The 18529-nt window shown below is 43.9% G+C and overlaps 1 protein-coding gene across 5 annotated transcripts in view; it reads left to right on the top strand.

Annotated features, from left to right (window-relative positions):
• Window positions 1-18529, top strand: part of GRM3 (glutamate metabotropic receptor 3) — a 171080-nt gene that overhangs the window by 96057 nt on the left and 56494 nt on the right. For 4 of the 5 annotated variants that reach the window (XM_025181676.2, XM_025181677.2, XM_014570488.3 and 1 more), the window contains exon 2: window positions 1760-2362. The exons of the other annotated variant lie outside the window; for it this stretch is intronic. In XM_025181676.2, the coding sequence (XP_025037461.2) occupies window positions 1901-2362 (462 nt within the window). In that variant the 5' untranslated portion in view covers window positions 1760-1900. The remainder of the gene's footprint in view (window positions 1-1759; window positions 2363-18529) is intronic. 5 annotated transcript variants of the gene reach the window in all.

Here is an 18529-nt window from a genome sequence, read left to right as displayed (position 1 = left end):
TTGCTATGGAACTATGGAAGCTGATCTGATTGAATTATTAGCTGCCAATAATTTACCTGATGACCTTTGGGATGATTTGCAAACAAATGATTATTTGCAAACAAATATTTTTTCATTCTTTGAGCTGCGCTGAAGATGGCTGAATAATTTGTTCGACTGACTTGGATGTTGAATTATTTGTGACTACATTTATTTCGTTATTCCCACCAGCTTTCCCCAGAGTGGATATTAACCCAAGAGGTTCTTTTCCTGCATTGGCTGTTTGTTTGTAGCTGACATATCACTTACTTGCAAATGGAGAACTCTGCTGAAATAGGCTGCGGTTCAGCCAATATACACTTCAATGTGGCTATAAAGACGTGTGTTTAATTGTGTAGCTGGCTTGCTGCAGACTTATGATATAAAGATGCTGGAGTAAATATAAATACAATTCTGTCCTTTGCCAGAATCTGATAGAGCAATATAGAAACTCCTCCAGGTTAAACAGCTGCATCGGAATAAGCTTATTCATCCATCTTAAACTGTTAAATTTTAATTCTCTTCTTTAAATTTCTTAGCACTCTGTTTTAAATAATGCTAAGTGTTTCTAAATTATACATAGCCCTGCAAGCCTAATCATAATAAATTTTGCTTTAAGGAAAAGGTAAGTATGGTCATGAAATATTAAAGTGTTCTATTTAAATATTACCATATTTAATTTTTTTAAGGACTTGGAGTTCAAGGTGGCCACATTAATTCATGCTGTAGAGAGACACTATCAATGAGTCAACAGGCGCATATATATCATCATGAGACTGTTATAGCATAACATGTTCAGACCTAAAGATTTGAGTCTACTCCCTTTGGAATGGCAAAACATCTGTTGACTTCAATGGGAATAGAATTAGCCCAGATACATACATGTTTGGATATCTTTTCTATCCTTGACCCATGCACTGAACTAGGATTAGCACTAAAGAGAGTAACTCCAACCCCAGGCATTTTTGTGTCTAGGACAAACTTCAGTATGTGTTTCGTCTCTCCTCTAGCTTGTCTTCTTTGCTGTTCATGTTTTCCTTAAGTTATTGGCTGCAAGGTTTTTAAGTTTAAAGACCAATTATCAGGTGTTTATGGCACTGGATCATGATTCAGGAGATCTGGGTTCAATTTCCTGATCTGCCACAGACTCACTGAATGTCCTTGAGCAAGTTTTTTAATCTTCCTGCGCCTCAGTGGCCCTATCTGTAAAATTAGGTTGATAATATTTCCTCTCTCCCACCCTTTGCTTTTCTCGCCCAGCCCTGGAAGGGAAACAAGAGCTTCAAGAATGTCTCCATCCCCTCCCTCGAGTCAGGCAGAGAGGGGTAGGGGTCTACCTTCCTTATCCCATAAAGGGTAAAGAAGCTAGATTTCAACCTGGCATTTTGGAAGAAAATGTCTTGGGTTGAGCAGAGCAAAAATACACAGATCCAGGTGGCAGCAATGGGAGATTTCTGAAGCTGTCAGAGAGACAAATAGGATTCAGTGGGTGGAGATAGCTTTAACTTCCATGGAATTTTATGCGTAGTTGCTGTGTAAAAATTGTTTAGCTTGTGAAACAATTATGGATCCTTTGGGATGAAAGGGTCAATATACATGCAAGCTGAGCTTATTTCTCATTGCCCTAGCCTTCCATTTTCCCAACCATGTCCTCTTAACACCACTTTAAACCTTTATTGGTGAAAAGAACATAATAACTGATATCTCCTTTTGCCTTTTCTAATTCCTTTCATCTCTTTAGGGACTTGATGGAAAGTCGTGTTGGCTTGTTCTTCCCTTGCTTGTCGGACAATACTTCACACTTGGCAATGAGTCAAGAGGACTAAGGGGCACATCTACTCCTGCCTCTGTTTCCTAAAGCAGCAAGACAAGACCTGTAAAGATGTTTACCAGGCTACAGATGCTTGTCCTAGCTTTGCTCTCCAAAGGAGTTTTCCTTTCCCTTAGTGACCATAACTTTCTCAGAAAGGAAATTAAGATAGAAGGAGACTTGGTTTTAGGGGGTTTATTCCCAATTAATGAAAAAGGCACCGGGACAGAAGAATGTGGGAGAATCAATGAAGACCGAGGCATCCAGCGCTTGGAAGCTATGTTATTTGCCATTGATGAAATCAACAGAGACAGTTATTTGCTCCCAGGAATTAAGCTTGGAGTTCATATTTTGGACACATGTTCAAGGGATACATATGCGTTAGAACAGTCTCTGGAATTTGTCAGGGCATCTTTGACAAAAGTGGATGAAACAGAGTATATGTGCCCTGATGGATCTTACGCCATTCAAGAAAATATTCCATTACTCATAGCTGGTGTCATAGGTGGTTCTTATAGCAGTGTCTCCATACAGGTAAGACATTTCAAAACTTACACCCTCAGGAGAGAACCATTCTTTCTGAGCCTCCCTGACAAAAAAACCTCTCCATAATATGGTACAGATAATGTGTCCAATTTGTTCCTAGCACCAAGGATGAATCTTACGCAAAATTGACATAAAAAAGCTGGTATAGTTTTAATATGGACATTTCCTTAGAATCTGGGGGAATTTGGGGTTTTGAAAAATTAGATGTGAACTTTGGATTTCACAGGACTTTTTTGAATATCATAATTTTTTAATTTCAGTTCACACCCTTGTTTTCACATGGACATTTAAGGCAACCATATATATTTCTGAGTAAATGGAAGCTTTTGTCATGTAAACAATAAAGATGTTTTAAAAGTAATTCTTGCCCTTTGTCTAGGCCAACCAAAGAATAAAACAATTATGTGACATCCCAAAACTTGCATTACACCAGAGCCAAAGGGAACTTGAACCTCCAGACATTAGAGTTTAGTTTGATCTAAAGAACACTGAAGCCAGCAAAAGTTTTTTCCACTGACTTCAGTGCACATTGGATGAAGTCTTACATCTGAAGCCAGAAATTGAATAGACGCTAAATTTGCTCTCATTCCCTTCTTTGTTTTTATTGTTCATTTTGAGAATGTATTTAAATCTCTGCTGTGTACAGGCCCACTGATGGGGTGGGAGGGCAAAGAAGGCAGTTGCCCTTGGGTTCGGCAATTCAAAAGGGTCCACGGTTCTCAGCCACTGCTGCTGCTACCACAAAACAGTGGCAGTGGCTGGAGTGCTGGGCCCTTCAAATCTCCATGCAGCATGCTCTGGATGTTGCTGAGTACTGATGGGGGAAGGGGATGGGTACCGATGGCTGGCTGCTCCAGTCCCACTTTGCCCCTTCCACCTAATGCTCCTCTCACTTCTGAGCGCAAAGCCAGTCTCCCCCCCCCCCCCCCCCCCCCCCCCCCCCCACACACACACATTGCCCAGGGGCCTGGTGATTCTGTCAGCCCTCTGGCTAGGTATGTATGAAGAAAGTGTCTGAAGAGGTGCCTGTTAGCACTATCAGAAGTTTAGTACAGCTAATTAGGTTTTAGCTGAATTAGAAAAGACATACTCACTTTTCATTTTGTATATCAAGTGCATGCAAAGAACAAATGTTTCCCTCCATTTTCTGAAGATATTCTGCCTGCCTCTCTACCTAAATATTTCTACGACGCCCATTGACATAAGATTGGGGTTTTGAGACAGCCAAGGGTCTTCCAAAATGTTCACCACTTGCCTCAGAATGTAATACATGTGACTATAAAAATGCTCCTGCATCTTTGAGTGAGGCTGATATAGTTTTGGTTCTTTTCTCTGAACCAAAACACGCTCCCTTCATTCCCCAATGAGCAGTGACTGATTCCTTAAACAGTCCCTTCAGAAGTGCTGTTCTCCTTGGCTTCTGTGGTAAGGTGACTAACTTTCTAATGTCTGAAAACCAGACCTATACAGCCCTGCCCCTGTTCTGCCTTTTCCTCCAGACCCCATCTCTGTCTCATCTCTTTCCCAAAAGCCCTGTCCCTGCCCCTACTCACTCCTCTGCCCTCCACTCCCCGCCAGTGCTCTCTGCTCTCACTTCCAGCATGAAACAGGACTATGTAGCACTTTAAAGACTAACAAGATGGTTTATTAGGTGATGAGCTTTCGTGGGCCAGGCCCACTTCCTCAGATCAAGTAGTGGAAGAAATAGTGATCTTAGGAAGTGGGTCTGGCCCACGAAAGCTCATCACCTAATAAACCATCTTGTTAGTCTTTAAAGTGCTACACAGTCCTGTTTTTTGTTTCAGCTACACCAGCTAACACGGCTACATTTCTATCACTTTCCAGCATGAGCGGCTCCAAGAGACTTTCAAACCCAAGCTCCAGCAGACCATATGGGCAGTGGCGCTGGAACAGTTTTTGGCATTGGGGTGCTAAGCTGCACCTCTGTCTATGCCCCTCGTTGCACCCTAGAGCTGGGGCTAGGCCAGTGGCCAAGCAGAACCTGGGTCTGGCAGCAGAGTCCCTGGGCAGCAGCAAGCCTGGTGGCCAGCATCTAGGTGGCAGGGACTCGGGACCAGGATTCCCACTGCACCTGCACTTCAATGCCTATAAACCTGGGCGTGCAGGTCAGAAGAGCACTGTAGCCACAAGGGAGCAGCTAGGCAGCCCCGCTGGCAAGCTAGGATAAGGCCCTCCTGCCCAACAACCCCCTGCCTCCCTTTGTGCTGCCTACACGGCAGCCTCCTTCCCTACCCACTCGAGCCCTCCCCAAAGCTGCCTGAGAGCCTAGCCGGGGAAGCGCTGGCTGACAGGACATTTGTGCTCCTTCTCTCCTGAGGAATGTTCCATGCCTGCTGGAAGCCCCTTATCCCTGCTTGCCATGGGCACCTGCACTGCATCCTCTGCTGATGTGTAAAAGGGAAGTCAAATCCCCCAGAGCCATTGATGCCCCTATAAGAAGCACATACAACCTATATACATTGCTAATGCTTAGACATATTTGCTATTTGTATAGGAGTGCTGTAAGCAAAAACAACACCTAATAAGGAGACGTTGGTATAGTGGGAAGTGAAACCAGTCTCCTGTTAGGTAACTTGTGGCAGGCTCAAGCAAGAAAAAGGGAAGTGTAACTCGCCTATTGTTAAGCAAGTGAATAAATGTAACAGACAACTGTAACCACAAAGTCTGTAAGTAGGCACTGTATTTAACCTTATTTAGAAAATTAACCTGACCTATAAGAATGCTAAGGGTCAAAATGAAGTAACCTATCGCGCTAAGGCACATAAACCAGGAAGGATGGTAACCCTATAAAACCCCTTGCTTATGTGATGTTAGGGGTCGGCTTTGCTTTGAACGTTGAGTTCCTTAGCCGAACTTTGCTTGCAAGTAAATAAACTTGAGTTGGACCCAGCCTGAAAGTGTGACTCTCTTCTTGGGGTAAATCAGACTAGCCTCCAAGGGGACGAAACCAGCAATTTATGCAACACTGCCACTGTTCCGCAAACCTTGCTCATCAAAGCAGCCACCCATGGTCCAAGCTGGTGCATGAATACTGCCACAGAAGCTGCCGTGTCAGGGCTGGGCAACAACCTGCCAGCCTGCAATAACTGGACTGCACCCTCACAGTCTACACGGCACCCTTACCTTGAACTAAGTCATGCAATTTGTGCTATGCAGTTTGCATACCTTATTTCTAGGTACTTTCAAAATAAAGTGCTCTTCTGACAAGACCCTTAACCCTCGTGGAAGGCACCCGTTAATTCCAAATATATTTCACAATACTAGGCACGTTTAAAGAGGCGGAATAGCTGGTTTGGGATACTTCCAGTATCCCGAAATTGCGCCACTATGTAGACGTAGCCTTAGTGTTGAGTCAGAAGATCTAACTGGGCATCACCGGGTTCCCCTTTCAATCTGATTTTCTGGATGAAAACTGGACACCTCACAACCCTATTCTGTGGGAACTGTGGACATTGAGGCTTCATCTACACTATGAGTTTCCTCGGCAAAAAATATGCTAATGAGGGACTCATTTGCACGAGTCACTATCTCATTTGCATATTTTCTGTTTTGCACTAGGGATTTTCGTGCAAAAACAAGTAGTGTGGATGTTTTCTTTTTGCGCAAAACCCCCTTTTTCCACAAGATCAATATACCTCCTTTTTTGGGGCATAAGGATCTTGTGGGAAAAGGGGGTTCTACACAAAAAGAAAATGTCCACACTGCTTGTTTTTGCACAAAAACCCCTAGTGCAAAAACAGATCGACAGAAAATATACAAATGAGATTGTGACTCATGCAAATGAGTCCCTCATTAGCATATTTTTTGCCAAGAAAACTCGTAGTGTAGACGTAGCCTTAGTGCCTTGGAAAAATCAGGCTACTTTAGTTACTGTATGGGCCTCTGTGTCAGAAGTGCTGAGCACTTATAGTTCTTGTGACTTCAGTCAGAAATGGAGGTGTTTGGACTTAGAAAATCAGGCACTCCGTCTTCCGAAATATGAATTTAAGTGCCTGACTTTAAACACCCATGTTTGACCTAAGAGAATTAAGCAACTGCAGATATACACTACCGTTTCTCTGGAAAAGCCACAACATCATCTGTGAAGAGCCCTTCAGACAAATAAGCATTTCTGTCTTTTGTGTCTTGTGAATTTGCTGTTGTATTTCTGAACCCACCCCTTCACCTCCCTAGATTTCTTTCTTGGCAGCTGTCTGCCCAGTCACTTCATGGCTCTTCTACTGTCATAGAATCATAGGACTGGAAGAGACCTCAGGAAGTCATTGAGTCCAACCCCCTGCCCAAAGCAGGACCAACCCCAACTGAATCATAGAATCATAGAGCTGGAAGAGACCTCAGGAGGTCATCAAGTCCAGCTCCCTGCCCTAGGCAGGACCAATCCCAACTAAGGCAGGACCAATCACGACTAATCCCAGCCAGGGCTTTGTTAAACTGGGACTTAAAAACCTCTAGGGATGGAGATTCTACCACCTCGCTAGGTCACCCATTCCAGTGCTTCACCACCCTCCTAGTAAAATAGTTTTTCCTAATATCCAACCTAGACAGGCCCCCCACTGCAACTTGAGACCATTGCTCCTTGTTCTGCCATCTGTCACCACTGAGAACAGCCTCTCTCCATCCTCTTTGGAACCTCCCTTCAAGTAGTTAAAGACTGCTATCAAATACTTCACTCACTCTTCTCTTCTGCAGATTAAATAAGCCCAAATCCCTCTGCCTCTCCTTGTAGGTCATGCTCTCTAGCCCCCTAATCATTTTTGTTGTCCTCCACTGGACCCTCTCCAATGTGTCCACATCCGTTCTGTAATGGGGGGCCCAGAATTGGATGTAATACTTCAGATAAAATTTCAGATTTCCTCTTATTTTATTATCCTTCCACTCAGGAAAGAGAATTCTTTGGTAAGTCAGCAATAAGCATCTGTTCCACAGAGCCAACATACACAATAGTCACTTTTTGCAGACAGTAGAAATTACAGCTACATCTAGACTGCAAGCCTCTTTCAAAAGAGGCTCTTTCGAAAGAGGCTTTTTCAAAAGCCTCTTTCGAAAAAGAGTGTCTAGACTACAATCAGTACCCAGGCAGTCTGGATGCTCTCTTTCGAAAAAGCACAGTTTGCATTACATAGAGCCTTTTTTCGAAAGAGCACTTTTAAAAAAAGGCGTTATTCCTCATGAAACAAGGTTTTCCACCATCGAAAAAACTGCCGCGTTCTTTCGATTTACTTTCAAAAGAACACGGCAGCAGTTTAGACACAGGGGAAGTTTTTTCGAAAAAAAGGCCACTAATTTCTTGGTCAAACTTAATTATCATTAATGAAGACTAGAGTAATTAGTTTTCAGACCCTATGTACAAATTAGAAATCAGCCCAATCCACACACAGCCTGATCCTGGAAAGCCCTTGCCCAGGAGGTTAATATTTCATTACTTTTAAGACCAATCTCTATGGAACTGATTGTTAGACTATTTGCATGATTTAAGGCTTGAGATCAGGCCTAGAGTTTCATTTAGATTTGGAGATGGATTTTCCAAAGTTCTGGGGCATTCACATCAGAGTTTGGTTGGTTCCTATCTCTAGTTTAAATGAGACAGACATTCTGATCTCATCTAATCTACAGCAGGATTTTTGCACATACTTTTAATGTATTGATCATTCCAGAATCTATGTGAAGATCCATTTTAAGCGGGTAGGGAATGGAAAATCTAATCTCCATATATGGGCACTTTAATACTATGTTCAATGCCACGTTTAGACACTCAGGTTAGCAGTTACAGGAATTTACATGTGTAAGTGGTGATCCGTGTGTCCCAGTACTATATTGGTCCATTCAGATTCACATCCACTGTTCATAACTGGACCGATCTGCTGTCTTTAATGTTCATGTTTAACCAAGGCTGGGTTCAATATCTTGGGGTTCCTTTCTGTCAGTCCAATGCAAGACCTGCTCAAGCCCCCACCCGGTAACCTGGAAAATTCACACACAACCCCTGGGTGCCTCTGAGAGGCAAAACTTCCCCACTCACAAGCACAGAGTCTTGAGTATAGAAAAGAAAAAAATAATAAATGAAGGGAAGTAATTTGGCATTAATTTGGGAAAACACCACAAGCAGTGTTTGTAAACATCAACCATGAGTAAAAGTCCCACCCCAAGAAGGTTGGTCCATATCCTTTTCCCCACAGGTTCTTAAGTCCAGCAATCTGAAATCCCCTTTACATGCCCAATCCTTCTCTGTACCCCATTCACAGTGACTAGCAGTCCTTGGTCAGTGCAGACCCAGAGTTTAGAGGTGCATCTGCAGAGTTGACCTCCCATCCTGGGTCAGGAGGGAGGTAAAGAGGCATCTTACTTGCTCCACTGGCCACTCACCATCTGCCCTGCTGGCCTGACCGCTGCCAGCCTGCTGGCCACTCATCGTACCTCTCCGCCACTGCCCTGCTGGCAGTCAGTCACTATTCACTGCCATCCAACTCTTGTGTGTGACCTTTGAACTTCTGTCTTTAACGATTTCAGCTCCCAGTGATTTGAATTCTTAGCAGGCAGGGTTGAAGAAACACAGCTCTACCACAATTAACATACGAATGAGGCTACTAATGAAGCTTCTTTAGCCTTCTTCATTAAACAGTTCAGGGAACAGCTCAAACCAGTCTAGGCAGTACCGCTGGAGAGGGTATGTAGCTTCCTAACCAAAATAACTTACTCTTACCCACAGCAGGGCCCGAAAAAGAAGGGCCTCCGGTGGAAGAGTCAGCCAGCCCTCAATGTCCCCTGGACTGTAGCATCCACCCCCCTTCCAGCCCTCATAGCTTCACAGAGCAGCTCCCCAGCACTCTGGGAACAATTCAAAGAGGCTCAGAGCTCCAGCCACCACCACTGCTCCTGCGGCAGTGGCAGCCAGAGCCCTAGTCCCCTTCGAATCACTGGGCCTCAGGGCAACTGCTTTCTTTTCCCCCTATCCCTGTTAGCAAGCTGGATCTCTGAAAATCAAGCCCCTGCTTAGCAAGGTTCCTTTTGCTAACTGTTATCCCTTTCCTTTGGAAGAGATTAAGCACAGTCCTGCTCTTCTGTGTTCCCACAATAATTGCAAACATTGGTAACAATATTTCATCTATCCCTGCATTTAATAGAGATGTAGTTGATGTTGGGTCACAAGGTTGATTACAATGAGCAAACTATCACTCCATCTGCTAAATATCTAGCAAATCAAAGCAAAGCAGAAGCAAACTGTAATCACGTAGACACACCCAGTGTCTCTCCCTCCTTCCAACTAGCTGTCAGAGGAGCATTCCTTCAGATCCTGCTTACAGAGGAATGAGAGCCATTCACCTTATCACCAAGTTTTCTTTCTTAGGCCACGTCTATACTAGACCTGGAAGGCCAGGTTAAGGTACACAACTCCAGCTACATTGGAGTTGGTTTACCTTAAGCTGACCTTGGTGCCGTTTTCACAGAGGGAGGCCGATGAGAGCAAAAACTACTGTCAGCTTCCCTTAACTCCTCGCAACTGTGAGGAGTACCAACACTGACCAGAGCTGCCTTCTGTGTTTGATTTAGTGGGTCTGAACTAGACCCACTAAATCGAATGACAGAAGATCGATCTCTGGCATGGCAAGTGAAGATGTGGCTTTCGGAATATAATGACATTGATTTAGGTGGACTATCGGCTGTGCATTTCCACGTCATAAAGTAGTTATTTCCACAATGATATAGAGTTCAGTCCTGCCAGGAAATGTCTCCGCACTACAGATCCATAACATTCCCTGGACTACAACCCAGAAAGTTATTTCTGAATTAAGCCCTTCCTTAGTGGCTGAACAATGTGAGGACAATCTCTCTATTCTGCCTTCTTCTCAGGCTGCAGAACTTTTTGCTAGACCCAGTGCAAGTGCCACATGTAGCAACCAAGTTTTAGGAAACAATTACGGGCATATCATTGTGACAGTTAAGGGACCCCACATTCATACCTAGGGTTGGGGTCTTCCCATGCTGAATAAATGGCTTTTATGATTCTAGACAGGAAACTCCGAGACAGAGTGAGATGATAAGGTCGTGTTCTCTCCTTGACAGACAGATCTCTTCAGACACCCAGAGACAGTGGGAAAAGTGGTTGTATAGCTTGAAAACTTATTTCCTCCACACATACACACACATACACACACACACACACACACAACACCCTACAGCCATCCAGTAATAAAGAATATATGACCTGTGTAACCAGTCAACGCAGCATGCATTACAGATTATCAATAGTTACAAAGACCCATTAATAAAAAATCCCATAGGGTTCTCTTCTACTTAGCACTCAGCCTAGAAGGGTCAGAGACAAAAACAATTGCTTTTTTTACCTCCCCTTCACTAGGAAGCTCACTTGATTCTTCCCAGATCTGAATCTAGAGTTTTCACCACCTCCTGGCTGGGTCACTAGCTGGTTCTAAAGATGGCAGCCTGCAGAGACTGCAGCTCATGGCAGCCCACATCAGCAATGGGTACAGCCACTGTGAGCAGTTCAGGCTGGAAGCAAAGGAAGATTATTGTTATCCACTGGAAACTAAGCAGGATGTAATTAGAAGAGATAGACAGATGATAAGTATTACAGAACTGCAATTTAGCCAGGATAAGGAAATTAACCACATACCAAAAAGCACCATCAAGCTTTAATGACTACATGTGATCTCAGTTCTGTGGATCATCCATCACTACCTTCCACAGTGTGGTATTGGGGAGTGTAGCTTTAAGAGCTGAGCTTCCCAGACAGAGACTCTAGGCCAGTGTTTCTTAAACTTTTGAAGACCGAGAAGCACCAAACAATATTTTTTTATGAGGAACACCAAGGATTTTTTGTTGACCGAATTTAAAAAAAAAGGGTCAGGGGAAAGGGGGAGTTATTGAGGGGGAAAAAAAAAGGTCACTTGGCCCTTTAAGGGTGGCCATTTTGAACTCTGTTGTTCTCCGTGGCACGCAGTTTAAGAAACACTGATCTAGGCAGAGTGCTATGAAGGTATTGTTGTTATGTTCAGCCACTTGGAATCAGATAGAGAATAAAACAGTGAACAATTCCCCGAATACCACAAACAGCACATTACCTATTGCACCAACCTACTGCTTTCACGTGTAGCTATCATGGTTATGGGAGCATTAATGTGCATGGATCAGTTCCCCAAACTGTGGCCTACACACAGCTCGACTAGACACCTGGTGCTGGTTCCTTCTCCTTGTTTCTAAATTATTTTTTAAGGTAAAAATGTGAGGATTTCCTAAGGGAGTTGGACCCCCAGCAGGTTTGTTTAACTGCCTTTGGAAAAGCACTGCTTAGAAATCTTTTAGGCTTTGATTTGCAAAGGAGCCAAAGAAGCATTTGCTTCAGTTGTCACGGGAATTATATGACTGTGAATAGGAAAAGAGGTAGCGTATGTAGTTATGAATAGGCAGAAAGATGATCAACAGTGCCATGAATGAGGAGAGGAATCAAGAGACAATCAATCTATTAAGATTTGTCCTTCACTTTGAATGGACTTGAAAAGATTCCATTTTTATTGGTAAATGTCAATCAAAGTCAATTGCACTGTACAAACACAAACTGAGGGAAAAATATGTCCATCAATACTAATAGAAACACACAGATAAGCACAAGAGTCGAATGTAAGGCTATTGTCTTTGCATATTGTGACAGATGATGTTGACAGTTTGTGTCCTAATGGTTATAAAGCCTTAACTTTTTGAAACTCGGGCTACATCTTCACTATGGTAGTTTTGCGGAAGAGAAAATGCAAATGAAGCAGTCATTTGCAAATCTCGCACTCATTTGCATATACTCTTCCGATCCTTTTTGCAGAAGAGGTTTTTGTGAAAAAAAACTGCAGTGTAGACAGGGCCATTTTTCTGAAAAAAAAAAGCCCTTTTGCTCAAGATCCCTTATTCCTGAATAAAATGAGGTTTACAGGATCTTGTGCAAAAGCATTTTTTTCCCCAAAAAATGGCCCCATCTAAACTGCGTTTTTTTTCGCAAAAACCTCTTCCACAAAAAGGCTCAGAAGTGAATATGCAAATGAGAGTGCGAGATTTGCAAATGAGCACTTCATTTGCATTTCCTCTTCCGCAAAACTGCCATAGTGTAGACGTAGCCTCAGTAGGTACTGTCAATGACTAATTATTGTCTCATCCACCCCAATTTCTGACCCACTCCAAATTTCCTACACCTGGGAAAATTTAAGTAGATAAAAAATGCTTAAAACCCATAATTTGGTCAATTGTTAACATTTAGATACATAAAAATTTAAAATAAACACCAGTATTATCTGCTGACATTATAAAAGAATAAAAATCTAATTCTGCCAAGCCTAATATGAACAAGATAGGGATACCCCAGCATAACTCACATTCTCAGGGTGGGATGCAGGGCCCCTGTAATGCTGCTTGACCCACAGATAGAGATCAATGAGCCTGATTCACCCCTGGCTAGCAAAAGTGATGCTTTTAGCTCATACTTTCAGATCCAGAAGTCCTAGGATCACTCCTGGGGCTGCCGACAACTCACAGAGGAACATCATGCCCCAGATGTAGTACAAATTATGCACAGGCAGACTGCTGACTCCAGGAGAAGGGTCTCCCCTGCTGAATTGCTCACACAAACATCTAGGTTTTTCCTTGAAGGTCTCTCTTTAATGTGCTGACAGCTTACAAGAGCTGACACCATCACTGGCTGAGGTTGAACGGCTGCAGGGTGCTTATGCAAAGACTCACTGTCTTATCACAGGGACAAGAAATTCTGGTTAGAGACAATTCTGCCCCTCCATTAAATCATTTTCTCTCTGCTCCCTCCTTTTTATTTCATTGTATTAAATATAGGGATATTTGTATATAAACACATTCTCTGGGCCTGATTCATCTCTCAGTGACACCTGTATCTCCATCGAAGGCAATAGCAAAAAACGGGAAAATGAGACCAAAATCAGGATGTGTGTTCTGAAAGGACCCTTGATTCCTGGTGTACATTTCTTAGGTGATGTCATAATGATGTTTAAGACATTGCCTATCTAGAGGCTATAATGGCTCCTAGTGATTATGTAGCTAGATTTTTACAGCTTAATTTCTAAGGCTTCTGTTAGAAGAAAACACAAAAAAGGGCATTTTTTCTTTGTTTCTGGGGTTGCTTTTTCTTAATTATTCCCTTTTGGCAGGAATGTTGTTAGATTGCACACATTAATGGGAAACAATAAGCAACTGAAACAATGTTATCGAGATTTAGTTACAGCTGATTGCTTCTTCATTCCTACGAGCAGTCCATATGTTGTATGTGAGGATGGCAGGGCTGGGACTGGAAGCAACTTAACAGCTTCAGTCTCTGAATGTGTGATACTGACGTTATAATTTAATGTTTAAATTGGAACAGCAACACAAGTGCATTGCAGTAACGCTGTGAGGACCAGACTCTCTAGACCAGGTGAGCTGCACTCAGCACAGGACCCAAAGCAGTGAGAAAAGATAACCCTAAGCCACCTTTCTATCATAGGTACTTATAGGGCCCCCATTACTGTGGATCTCAGTGTTTCACAGTCTTTAATGTATGCACCTATTTTCCCTATGCTATTGATGGGGAACTGACACACACCTCAGACTGCACTGCAGATAGGCCACTATGGCTATGTCTACACTCGCGGCTTCTTGCGCGAGTAATATGCAAATGAGGATAAGCCGAGCCTCATTTGCATACCTAGTGAGCCACGATTTTTTGCAGAAGAGGCTCTTGTGCAAGAAGGAGCGTCTACACTGCCCCTTCTTGTGCAAGAAAAACCCTCTTGCGCAATGCCGTTCTTACTGAAAAGTAATAGGTGTAATGGCATTGCGCAAGAGGGTTTTTCTTGTGCAAGAAGGGGCAGTGTAGATGATCCTTCTTGTGCAAGAGCCTCTTCTGAAAAAAATTGTGGCTCATTAGGTATGCAAATAAGGCTCGGCGATATTCCACAGTCGGTGATATTCTTGCATATTACTCGCACAAGAAGCCACGAGTATAGACATAGCCTATGTGTTTTCCAGTTTGAGGAGATAGTTCTACACTAACTCCGCTCCACCTGGAAGTGCAGGTACAGCAGCCTTACGTATGATCCCATCTGAACCCCTGGGTACGTACTCAGGTGGCTAGCTTCTCTCACTGCTTGTGCCACTGTGGCTACCCTTCTGGTCTTTAGCATATTGGCTTGATCAGATACGTCCACATGAGTGGAAATTAAATTACATCTCCCAGCTGTTACCTAGTGTACTGCTGCCTGAGATGGGATATAGATAAGAGCACCGATTTCAGGCAAGACTGAATAAAAATAGGGCATGTACCCCAGACTGGTAGAACATTCAGCAAGCCAGTAACAAAATGAGCTCTTGTATCACTGCACTTGATCACAGATTGATTCACAACGGACCCCAGCCCCTTGTTACTGCCCAGACAAATGGATTTAGTGATGAAAGGTTATTAAATCCAAAATTCTCCACATGTTAGATTCTTCTGATCGCAAACGATCACACACTCACGTTCTGCCAACATGTACTTATAGCAGGGCTACTCAATATGCCGCCTGTGGGCCGCATGTGGCCCACGACCCGTTTGCATGCGGCCCACGGGTGCGGCTTGAATTTACAAGGATCTTGCAGGGCTGCAGGGCGAGGTCTCCACCCCCTGAGCCTCTCCCAGTGTACCTTGAGATGCTTCCTGGGCCACTTGCCCACAGCGTCGCTGTGGCCTCCAGCGGCAGCGCCTCCCCACAAGCAGAGCCGGGCTGGCTCTGACCATGAATCACCACATTGAGCTGGGCCGCCAGTCGGCACATGTGCAAAAGCCGATGGCCAGCAAGGGGGCAGCAAGAGGAAGCGGCAGAGCCAGGCAGTGAGACAAAAGACGGCAGCTGAGCCAGGCAGCAAGGCAAGAGGAGAGGTGGCGGTGGAGCCAGGCAGCAAGGCAAGAGGCAGCATTGGAGCTGGGCAGCGAGGCCAGGGTGAGAAAGGTCTGAGTTGAAGCTCAGGCTGTATCGGGGTCCTGAGGTCTGTTAGGGCTGGGTCCCTCCACAGCCTGGTGTTAGGAGGGGGAGGGGAACACATTGTCAGGCCAGGCTGGGCCAAGGACCCAGTGTCCATTTTACCCAAGGAGAACCATGCAGTGGCGGGAGCCTGCTCCATTGTGCCCCCCTGGCCTATCCCAGGCTGCTGTGCTCTACTCCACTATTACTGTGGAGTGGAGTCAGCTCCTGCCAGCACAGTGAGTGGAGAGGGCTAATTCCTGTTGCCCTCCCCCCCCCCCGATCCTCCCGCCAGCTCCCTGGTAATCCCTCAGGCTGCCCTGGGCCCTGTGGGTCCCTTCCAAAAATCGTTTGAGGCAGCCACCCTGTACTCTTGTGTCCACAGATTGGAGCACTCCGGCTTGGAAACTTTTTCTGAGTAAATCATTCCAAAAAACGCACAACCTTTTTTTTTGCACTCAGCACACAATCAACCTGTAGAACTCCTTGCCAGATGATGTGATTGTAATAGGGTACAGTCACAGACGACCCTTTGGAGGTGCCTCCCAGGTGCTGACACGGTCACTGACACTCTCCTTCCCACTCTCTGAGGCTCTTCACCAACCAATCCTGCTGGGCCAGCTCCACTGGTCTCCCTCAGCCAAGACCCTGAGCTGAGGTCCCTGCCCCCACCAGACACTGAACCTCTGTGCAAACTCTTTGAACTCACCCTAAAACCTCTATTCCAACTGCCACTCCAAACCAGGGCTCTCTTCCCCACTCTGGGGTCTTCTGCTCCTTCCTTCAGGTGCAGCCCAGCCAAAAGATCCAGGCATCTGCTTTCCTATTCTTTTTGTTAAGGAGTTGAGGCCACTCCCTACCAACCACTGCTTAGACTTGAAGACAAAAGATTGTTTAACAGTGGCTCATCAAGAAGTTGCGGGTAACACCTTCCATGTCTCCCATTCACACATTTGAAACTCACAGGCTGTGTCTAGACTGGCCACTTTTTCTGGAAAAGCAGTTGCTTTTGTGGAAAAACTTTCCAGCTGTCTACACTGGCCGCTTGAATTTCCGCAAAAGCACTGACGATCTCATGTAAGATTGTCAGTGCTTTTGCGGAAATACTATGCTGCTCCCGTTCGGGCAAAAGTCTTTTTCCGAAAAACTTTTGCACAAAAGGGCCAGTGTAGACAGCAGAGATTTGTTTTCTGCAAAAAAAGCCCCGATCACAAAAATGGCAATGGGGGTTTTTTGCGGAAAAGCGTCCGTGGCCAATCTAGACGCGCTTTTCCAAAAATGCTTTTAACGGAAAACTTTTCTGTTAAAAGCATTTCCGGAAAATCATGCCAGTGTAGACGTAACCACAAAATATTCCCCACTCCACGTGTCTAATTTTACACACACACGTGATCCATACATTAGAGTAAGATAAACAGAACCAGTCGATCATGACATGAAGACTGATGGGTTACATGAAATAATTCTCTCAAAGTACCTTTGAGTTATATAAATTCATGTCCATAAGTCCATTTCATAAAGCATGGGGGGTCAGTCCGTCACAGTGATGAAGACTAGGACTTTAACAGGGGTCAAAAAAGGGCTAGATAGATTCATAGAGGTTAGGTCCACCATTGGCTATTAGCCAGGATGGGTAGGAATGATGTCCCTAGCCTCTATCTGTCTGCAGATGGATGACAGGAGAGGGATCAGGCAATGATTTACTGTTGTGTTCCCTCCTTCTGAGGCATCTGGTATTGGCCATTGTCAGCAGACAGGATATTGAGCTAGATGGGCCTTCAGTCTCACCCAGTATGGCCGTTCTTATGTTAACCTGAAGCTTCAAGCCAAACACCCAAAACACTAGTATACAATTTTTAATAAGAAGCATTAAAAAAAGGCAAGAAAGAAGAGATGCTTGTTGGATGAACACAGGGTTTTCAACCCTGTTTGGGAGATGGAATTCACTTTTGCAGAGATAAATAGAAAACCAATGTGTCTTCTTTGTCAAAAGACTATTGCTGTGTAAAAGAAAACAAACCTCAACGGCACCATGAATCTTGTCACCAAGACAAGACAGCAATTTAAGAAAAACTAAGATATGTTCCTTACTGGAAGGTTACCATACTCAACAAGATATTTTCTGTTCACAAGTTAAAGACAGCAATGCCGTTACAGAAGCCTCCTTCAAAATGGCTTGGCACATAGCTAAATCAAAAATACATTTTACCAAAGGTGAATTGATGAAGCAGTGCTTCTTGGATTGCAGCAAATCACTTTTTGCAGAATTTAAAAACAAAGAGGATATAGTTAAACATCAAAACTGCAGTTGTCTGATTCAACTGTAGTAAGATTAATTGAAAGCATTTCAGGTGATCTGTTTTCTAAATTGCTAAAAAAACATTGAAAGCACTGAGTATTTCAGTCTGGCAATGGACCAATCTACTGATCATTCAGACACATCTCAGCTCATAATCTGGGTGGGTGTATTTTTTCAATGGCAAAAAGTATGTTGAAGAAATGCTTACTCTGTTACCTTTGACGGGTCAAACTAGGGGAGAGGACATTTATTCTGTGCTGATGGCATTTTTTGAAGGACCAGGAAAATGCATTGATTTTAAGAAGCTTACTTCAACAACAACAGATGGTGCTTCCTCCATGGTTGGAAAAGAGAAAGGGCTAATTTCTTTGCTGAAGAAAAATCCACAGTTTCCAGATTTTTTTTCAGACCATTGCATTCTGCACCTCGAACAGTTATGCAGCAAAATGAAGAGAGGATTTCTCAAGAGCACAATGGATAGGGTCACAAAAATCGTCAACTTCATTGTTGCAAGTGCCTTGAAACAGAGACAATTTCAAGCTTTAGTTCAGTATGAAACACAGTATGGTGACTTGGCAATGCTTGCGGAACTTAGATGGCTGAGTTGAGGCAAAATGTTAGGTCAGTTTATGGATCTACTGCCTGCTGTACGAGTGTTTTTGGAGGCAATGGATCACCAGGATTTACTGGCGTGTTTAGACAAAGAGACATTCCTGCTAAATGTGGCTTTTCTTACTGATATGACACACCACTTAAATGCACTCAATTTAAAACTTCAAGGCAAAGAAAAAAACCCGCCTTCTCTGATGTGCGATGTTTCTGCATTTGAAACAA

This window comes from Pelodiscus sinensis, chromosome 1, assembly GCF_049634645.1.
Source record: "Pelodiscus sinensis isolate JC-2024 chromosome 1, ASM4963464v1, whole genome shotgun sequence".
In the NCBI taxonomy this organism is placed as follows: Eukaryota; Metazoa; Chordata; order Testudines; family Trionychidae; genus Pelodiscus; species Pelodiscus sinensis.
The sequence above is the reverse complement of the archived record's forward strand: the minus strand, read 5'-3'. Positions and strand labels throughout refer to the sequence as shown.